The sequence below is a fragment of the Crassostrea angulata genome, chromosome 3 (assembly GCF_025612915.1).
Source record: "Crassostrea angulata isolate pt1a10 chromosome 3, ASM2561291v2, whole genome shotgun sequence".
Taxonomy (NCBI): domain Eukaryota; kingdom Metazoa; phylum Mollusca; class Bivalvia; order Ostreida; family Ostreidae; genus Magallana; species Magallana angulata.
The window spans coordinates 55,207,557-55,216,578 of NC_069113.1; the positions used below are offsets into that span (position 1 = coordinate 55,207,557).

Genomic DNA, 9,022 nt, shown 5'->3' on the forward strand with positions numbered 1-9,022 from the left:
AAGACTGATATGAAAACCTTCATATACATGAACTTTGATTCAATCAAAGCTTAATTTGATCATTATTAATTGATACTCAGTATATTGCATTAAAATTACATTGAAAGTAAGAAACAGATTAATTAATGGAAAATAAGGAATTAGTAAGAAAACGAAGGCCAACTTACAGTCGATGTCCTGGAGTCTTTCGTGATCAATTAATGAAAATAGTCAGGAGGTCAAAATATCTCAACTGGCTGAAAAACTATTGATCTATTACTGACCAGCACGAAGAACTTCGCGGGAAGCCCTCTCAACCAATAAAAAACAAGGATCTATATACTACCCTCAGGACTTATATGAATAAGTAAAATAAAAACCAAAAGTATTGTATGCTTTTATTAATTACGGAAAGTCAAAACATCGCGGATATTCGAAAATGCGAATTGTAGAAATTATTAGTTGCATTTGATATTTAATCATTTAAATAAAAACATATTAAAAATAACACTCTACCACATTATAATTAACACATTTTTTCATTATGTCAAAGCCTTATAATTTGATGCCAAAAGTACATTACTTGATGCAAAAATATCTTGACGTTTTGTCTAAACTTTATAAGATGATGTGAATAAATCTTAACATTAGGCTAATTCTCTATTCCGTGATGTACACGCTCCATTACATTAAGTTGAAACATCATTCCGTTATACAAACACGATTATCCTAGGCCTTTATATATACATTATGTCATGTTTTAAATTCAAAATTTACAACATGACATATACTTAGAATTGGTACGCCGATTTACCCAAACAGACCCAGAAAACCCCAACAGAAAATACTAGGAAAAAGCAGTGATTTATTAATACGTGTACTACGCGGCTATGTTAAGGCTGCCCGATTAATTTCACAGCGATATGTAGAGAGTCATTTGTCTGTACTTCATAAGATATGACGTCATAGTTAACTTTGACGTCACGATCTGCATTCCTTTCGATCGTTCTTAGGGAATGTATCGTAACGTAATAAGTGATATTCATTGTGCATAATATAAAACCGCTTCATTCCTTTACATAGACACTGTTATAAATACTAGTGATACTAAATTCAATATCACCGATATGGAGTATTAAAAAAATCAACAGTTTTTAAGCTTCGTAATAGGTAAATAACTATTTATAAACTAATGGTTTTGAGACTCCCCCTGCTACGTGTAATCTAATGAATGGTGATATGTATATGCATATAAAAAACGGCTTGGCACAAGTGAAAGATAAAAACAATCTTAGTATATTTTAAGTGAAATCGGGAGAGAAAATAAGTACCAATGTGAATCTTGCTGGGGGAAACCTACCAATTGACTTGATTTTGTGTAAATCGAGCCTAAAAGGTAAAAATGTGCCTAATTTCGATGGCGGTGCGAAATGTTTTGACAATATTTCAAATAAACGAAATATTTATATGAACCCCCAGCAAGAACTGCAAAATACATTACTTATCGAAGGATTTTTCATAAAAATATTTTTGATTTAATGACATTATTCACTTGTGCCGAAGCGATTTTATAGATTATTTACCGTGTTAGAATACACCCGTCACGTGCTTAAAAAAATATATGACGTCACAAAAATACATCTAATTTAGTGTTGGATGTCACTGTTAAATTATGTAATAAAAGTTTAAAGAAACTCGCTCTGTTAAAGTATTTGTCGATAATTAAAATAGTATCATTTTTCGATATAAATTTAGCTTCGGACAGCCTTAACATAGCCGCGTAGAATGAAAATATATATAAGCCTACGTAAGTTTTTTCTGAGAGCTGTAAGTGACTTAGTTGCTGACTATTTCCCGAGAGTGAATGAACGTCTACGTACTTAAAGACTTAAAATGGAAGTCTTCTCGTGCTCATCGGCCCTTAAATACTTAGAATAAAATAAAAGCTTAAATTAAACCCTTTTTGTTTTAAAATCTAAATATAAAGATATTTAATTTTATCTTTGGTTATACTTTTTAACTTACAAATTAAGTTCTTTACTACACACTCAGTCATTAAACAGTCAAGTTCTTTATCATTCCAAAGCATGTATGCCGTGACGCAGAAACCCAGTACATATCTAATTTTGTAATTTCACATTTAATTAAAATATACGTTGCTATTGGTATTTAAATTAAGGAGATTGACCCTAACTGGGTATGGCCGTTCTGCTACAAAATTATTATGCTATTGTTATTATTTTGCAGAGGGGTGGGAATAATGTTTGTGGAGGGAGTACCCTATGTTTCTACGAATGAATATTCCCCCTTTCATTCAAGAGGACAATTGATAACTTAATATGAAATAAAATCTACAGTACTGTTGACATTGTTATTTCAAAGATGTTATACTTGGGAATGTGTTTCGTTTGTTTTAAATCTCTAACTAATATAGAATATTCTTCTGCTAGCTTAAACCAGTTAGTAAGTTCTGCTGTAAAAAAAACTGTAATGTGTTAATATTAGAGTAGTAAGTAATATATCTATATTTTTCTTTAAACAACGAATCTAAACATAAACATTAAAGATCAAACTTATTTTGAAATATAATGAATAAAAACAAAATTGCTAATTTTTTTTTAAATTTCCCTTTATTGGGTGACCTTTACTGGTTCCGTTCCGTTCCACAAAGTTCCAATAGCCCCTGGATCCATTCTGGAAACAGATTACCGTTTCTATGTATAGAGAAAAGCCAAGGATATCCTTGTTTGCATAACAAAATGATGTTTCAACAAAAAGTAATGGAGCGTGTACATCATGAAATAGAGAACTGACCTACAGCGAAGACTTATTTACATCACATTATTAAGTTTATACATAACGTGATAAATTTATGACATCAAGTTATAAAGTGTTGACATTATAAAACGATATATTTAAACCATGTGATAAAGTGTTGATAAAATGTAAAAATATATTGATATCATGTAACAAAATGTTGACATAATGTAAGGATAGAATCGCGATATGTACTGCAATGTTGATATATTTTAAGGATATATCGATATCATGAAAGAAAATGTTGACATAATGTAAGGATACATTTGCCCCATGTAATACAGTGTCAAAATAATGTCATGATGTATTGACCTTTGGTTGTACAATGTTGGCATAACGTAAGGATGATTTTACATCACACCGTAAAAAGTTGACATCATGTAAAGACATGTTTACTTCACCTAACGTGCTTTTGACATCACGTAATAACGATTAGACCTAGGTAAAGATAGATTCACACCACGTAATGGACTTTGACACAATGTAATGATAATTTGACATAATGTACTTTTATTTTTATGCTATAAGGCAGCGATGGCGTTCCATAGATAGTAATGCATAATCTAGCGTGTTTTAATTTCATACTTTTTTATACCACGACAAATTGATTGTAAACCTTAGACATTAATTTGTAAATATTAATGAACAGATTATTGTATTCTACGTTTTTAAGTTGAATGGGGATTCCCCCTCCAGATTGTTTTTCAAAACCGTCCTATATCTGAAATTCTTATTTGGGAGAGTAATACAAACTATATCGAAAATTGACCAAAACAACCAAATTTAGAGAGAGATACACTAAATACCAAATCACTGATTTGAAATAAATACAATATGAAGCTTATTTTGTTTCGGTCAGCTGCAACAAACAGGCCACGTACATTTATATATTACACATTTCATTTTAGATTTTTCATCCCTGCCCGCTCCTCTAATTATCAAACAATGCAGTTTAATTTTTCATTTCAAATTTAAAGAATAAGGTGAGAAAAAATCGGACAAAGTATATACAAAAATGAACAAAAATATGGTTCAACATATTACGCATTATATGATAATAGTGTGTAGTGTTACTTCCCGCGCTTGCGCGGGCTATCATCTAGTAGTAAAGACGAATATATATTAGAAACGATAAAAACAATTTCAAGTTGCTTGCAATCATACTGGTAAAATGATTTTCTAGTGCTACAAATCGATAGGGTGACGAACAAAAAACAACAACTAGTCTACTCGAACTTATGGCATAGGTAACGGGACCTTATTCGCCCCTTTCAACGTGATGGAAATGACGCTCCCATTGTTTTCTTCATCCTCAATAGCGTTCACAAACACGGGGATTATATGGTCCGTGCTACAAACAATAACAAAATATGATAACATGTAATTTGTGGATAAATGCCTCTATCACATTTCAACAACCGATCAGAAACCGGTGGACTTATAAAACTGGGCGACAGTCCGGAGACCAGAAGTTGTCATGATGCCCAATTTCCGCCATCTAAGTAAGTGGACCGGTTATTTTTTATGTCGACAAGACTTCTTTTTGACGATTGACGGAACGTTTCGGGAAGAATAAAACACTAGGGTGATTTAATGGATGGAAGTCCTGAAAGATCGACAGCTGTAGTTTGTCGATTGTCGACTGACTATATGTAGCAGCGGCTCGAAGCTCGCTAATTGGGCGTCGAACGATAGTATCAATATTTGCCATCAGTTTCATTAATGACTGTTTTGAGTTTACATTTTTCCAGTACATTTTTCATGCATTCGTTTTTTGTCCCTTTCTATCGTTCAGCCATTGGTTAAAATGTGACAGAGACATAAAATGAACAGCAAGAAATGTTTTTCACGTCCCGTAAATTCATTTATTTACCTCATGATCCCAAATTTTTCAATCACTTGTTGAGCCAAATCTGTTCCGACAAATTTTGAGTCGTCATCCATTTTTATCATGTCTGTGTCTACAAAAGCTGGACAGAGGCAGACTAACCGGACGCCATTATTTACTACATCCGGGTGCATCTACAAACAAAAGAGTTGTTGAAATATAACATATTGATTACGTACAATTATGTATTCAAAGAAAAAGGTAGGATTTTTCGTATATATTGCAGAATAGCCCTCGACGTCGAGAATTGTTTATCTAAAGCAAATACCCGAATAATGTACAAGAATAAAGTGTTGGCTGGAAGTTTTAAGGGTATATCTAAAAGTATAAAGTGGAAATGTTAAATTACTTTGTAAGGCTGGGAATCTGGAGGGTACGTGCTCTAGTTTGTTATAAAGTGGATGTCTCTTAGAGTGTATATGATACCTTAATGTGATCATTATTAAGGGGATCACTGGTTGACCTGAGGGTAGAGGTAATTAAATATAAACTGGAAATCTGGAGTGCTGTTAATTATTGTTTAAGTTTAAATTGGATAGCTGGGTATAATGAAGAAACGTGGAATAACATGGTATGTTTACTGTCTACAATACTTACTGACCAACTGCTAGTGTAACCTACAACTCCGTGTTTACTGTAGGAATACTTACTGACCAACTCCTGGTGAAACCTATAACTCTGTGTTTACTGTATTGAATACTTATTGACCAACTCCTGGTGTAACCTATAACTCCGTGTTTACTGTATTGAATACTTATTGACCAACTCCTGGTGAAACCTATAACTCTGTGTTTACTGTAGGAATACTTACTGACCAACTCTTGGTGAAACCTATAACTCTGTGTTTACTGTAGGAATACTTACTAACCAACTCCTGGTGTAACCTATAACTCTGTGTTTACTGTTTGGGAATACTAACTGACCAACTCCTGGTGAAACCTATAACTCTGTGTTTACTGTAGGAATACTTACTGACCAACTCCTGGTGAAACCTATAACTCTGTGTTTACTGTAGAAATACTTACTAACCAACTCCTGGTGAAACCTATAACTCCGTGTTTACTGTATTGAATACTTATTGACCAACTCCTGGTGTAACCTATAACTCCGTGTTAACTGTTGGAATACTTACTAACCAACTCCTGGTGTAACCTATAACTCTGTGTTTACTTTTTGGGAGTACTTACTCACCAACTCCTGGTGTAACCTATAACTCTGTGTTTACTGTTGGAATACTTACTGACCAACTCCTGGTGTAACCTATAACTCTGTGTTTACTGTTTGGGAATACTTACTGACCAACTCCTGGTGTAACCTATAACTCCGTGTTTACTGGCCGCGTAGGCGGGAGTATAATTCACAGGGAAGATTCCTATAATTAAAATGATGCAAGTCATGCACAAAAGCAGGAACGCAGAATAAAAAAAATCACAGTACAAAGTGTGTTGAAGAAATAAAAAAAGAACCGGATAGATGTGTTTCAATTTATAAAACGAAAAAAGAAAACCCAATTGTTTTTAGAGACGTTTGGAGGAGAATAACCAATGTAATTAAAATCAGATGTTAGATCCACTCGCTTACTCGTTTGTGTAGCGAGTAAGCAAGCGGATCTAGTTTTAATTAGATTGCAGTCTTACCAGCCAGAGAGGACATATTCAGTATAAGGCCCCCTTTACCGCCCTTGTCCTTCCGCATGTATTCCATCCCCAGCATGGTTCCGCGGATCGTCCCGTTCTACAACAGAACATCGGCAAAACAGTCAAGCTTCTTTATGTATTATGCCGACATGAGCTTTCAATTCAAAGATATCTATCTCTCGAATACCGGGTATGAAAAAAAAGTTTTCACAGAGAAAGTTATTACATGTAATGTGTAATGGCTTACAGATAGGTCGATCTAAGTTACGGAACTAATGTCCTATCCCCATTATATATTGCTATATAAAAACATATATCATTAAAAATGGTATCAAAATAGTTTGTATCCTTTTAAAATAATACAATTTTGATAATAAACTATCTTTTAGATTGATAAAGGCCGCTCACGTCGGTTGGTAATTCAATATATGCCATTTCTATTTTATATATAAAATCGTAATTTATAAATTAATAATTCTGTAATATCATATTATTGTATCATTTCTGTCATATACAACGACTAAACACTACTTAACGTCTTACTAAGGGAAACGGAAATCGGTATAACGTACTCCTCCCCTCTTTCCGCTTACAATAGAGAACTCGTGGTACTTGTTAAATGTAATTTACAAACCAAGGCAGTCGGACAACAACAGATCTATGTCAGTATTTACCCCCCCCCTCCCCCACCCCATCCCCTCTAAGGACAAGAAGTCACAATATAACGTTAAACCGATAAAATCTCTCAATGAAAAAAAAAAAAAAACAAAGTTAATATAGTACTTAGACATTTAAATCCGACCATATGTTGTACGTTTGCTATATGGGATTATCATAGAATCAATAGACCTTCTGTTCCAAAAAATTGACTACTTGATTGATATGGTTAACAAGTTGCATTTTCAGCATAGCTATTGATTGACAGTGGCGTTTTAGCTTATAGAATAATATAGATGACAGGTGCCCGGTGACAGGTGAAATCGTTACCAGGTTAACGTCGATGCATTGCTGCCAGTTTTTCTCATTCACAATCCCTGCGTTGTTTACCACCAGATCAAGTTGTCCATATGTGTATTTGGTTTTCCTGAAAACCTCTGTCAAATATATTTATGACTATTAAATAGAAAGCAATCCGTAATAAAAAATATTATTGCCACTTTTTGAGGTACGCATACATTTTAAATTTAATTCAAAATTGTCTGTTAATAAAATAATGACATGTGACTATGCATTTAGATCTTTTTAGATTTGTCAGACAAAAAATTATTTGAAAAACCTTTGAGTTGCTCTGTATCCGTGACGTCACACTGCTGGGATATGACGTTTTCGGCATACTTTGATTTGAACTCTTTGTAAGTTTTCTCTAATTCACTTTGATTAACGTCGGAAATACAGACCTAGTAATGAATTAATAGAATTTATTAAAGGCCTACATACAAATTCAATAACACTTATTAATGTCTCAATCAAGAATATAAAGTCATAGATTTAAGACGATTAATTAAATGCAAGACATGGTACATGGATCTAAGCTAAATATTCTGTGTACACAAGATTATTAAGTAATAATATACTCTTTAAAACCCAAAAGGAGTACTGTATTCTAACCTCTTTTTTCTTATAATTAAAATACAAGATATGTTCTGTTGAGTGATTTTGCTGGAGAACGTTTTAAATCTAATATACATGATGCATGACGACTTGTGATAAGACGTTTTAAAAATCTTAACAAGCGGAAAAGTTAACATGAAGTGTATTTACATACATCAACCTCCCACACATATTATTTAAAAAACGTTCAGATTTGTCCTTGATCGGTCTATAAACTTTAAAAACATACAAACACATATTTAGGGTTTTCCTTGTGACTTGATCTCTCTCTCTCTCTCTCTCTCTCTCTCTCTCTCTCTCTTACCTTACTCCCCCTCTCCAGGAGGACTCCGGAGAAGACCTTCCCCAGCCCCTGGGCCGACCCTGTCACGACAGCCACTCTCCCAGAAAACATCACTGCGACCTGTCTTGTTTCAGTATGACCAGGCAAGTGTATACCTACACTTGTGTAGGTATAAAATCCGAAAGTTAAAAAAACAAGTTTTCACTTTATAACAGCGTATGCTCAGGGGGGCTCCTGACCTTTGATCCTTAACTGTGACCTAGCTAATAGTTTTACAACTGATTTCCCGTCTTCTTTAATACAGATTGACTGCATGCATTTCCTTACTATAGGGGTAATTGTAAATCACATATTTAAAGTCACCAGGCATGTAGAAGAGCGACTCTTGACACTGTCTTTATGTAGAAAGTCAGTAATGTAATGTAATCCTACAAGAGATAGAGGTGTAAGTATGATCGACTGTGCAAACCGTTCATGTATAGTTAAATAAACACCATTATCCTGTATAAATACAGCAGTATGGACAAAGTTGCCAATTTTGTTGTTACTTGTTCATGTATTAGATTATTTCATGTCCATATCCTCGTTGCTTATGTCTCGGGGAGAGAGAGAGAGAGAGAGAGAGAGAGAGAGAGAGAGAGAGGTATGTGTTTTACTTACACGTGTACTAGTATTGGGGTTACAGCTGACTCCTGTTGGTTCTGCATGACCACGTTCAATTTTATAGACGGCTAGCACTGAGTCTCGCCCGACACCTGGTTTTAATCACGACCCAGATGGAACATAAATTAATGATAATTCATTATA

At 34.0% G+C, this 9,022-nt stretch overlaps 1 protein-coding gene across 3 annotated transcripts; it reads right to left on the bottom strand.

Moving 5' to 3' along the window:
* Positions 1-1,766: 1,766 nt before the first annotated feature.
* On the bottom strand, positions 1,767-9,015 carry LOC128177401 (15-hydroxyprostaglandin dehydrogenase [NAD(+)]-like). Of its 3 annotated transcripts, none has more exons than XM_052844091.1 (8): positions 8,876-9,015; positions 8,237-8,375; positions 7,598-7,718; positions 7,309-7,415; positions 6,322-6,418; positions 5,980-6,056; positions 4,670-4,818; positions 1,767-4,147 (listed from the first exon to the last, which is right to left on the bottom strand). In XM_052844091.1, exons 1-8 carry the CDS (start codon positions 8,920-8,922, stop codon positions 4,033-4,035), a joined length of 852 nt encoding a protein of 283 aa, XP_052700051.1. In that variant the 5' UTR covers positions 8,923-9,015; the 3' UTR covers positions 1,767-4,032. The 3 variants fall into 3 exon arrangements, with proteins under 3 accessions (XP_052700051.1, XP_052700052.1, XP_052700053.1); XM_052844092.1 differs by having other exon boundaries at positions 8,237-8,643; positions 8,876-9,010; XM_052844093.1 differs by having other exon boundaries at positions 8,237-8,370; positions 8,876-8,997.
* Between the last annotated feature and the right edge of the window lie 7 nt (positions 9,016-9,022).

Bases quoted from the DNA above. Each gene is read 5' to 3' on its own strand.
- LOC128177401 (XM_052844091.1), bottom strand. From the start codon at position 8,922: ATGCAGAACCAACAGGAGTCAGCTGTAACCCCAATACTAGTACACGT. The intron at 7,719-8,236 runs GTAAGAGAGAGA...ATTCATTACTAG, and splicing joins TCCTGGAGAGGGGGAGTAAG to GTCTGTATTTCCGACGTTAA. The intron at 4,819-5,979 runs GTAAGTATTCCC...TTTTGTTTGTAG, and splicing joins GTTACACCAGGAGTTGGTCA to ATGCACCCGGATGTAGTAAA.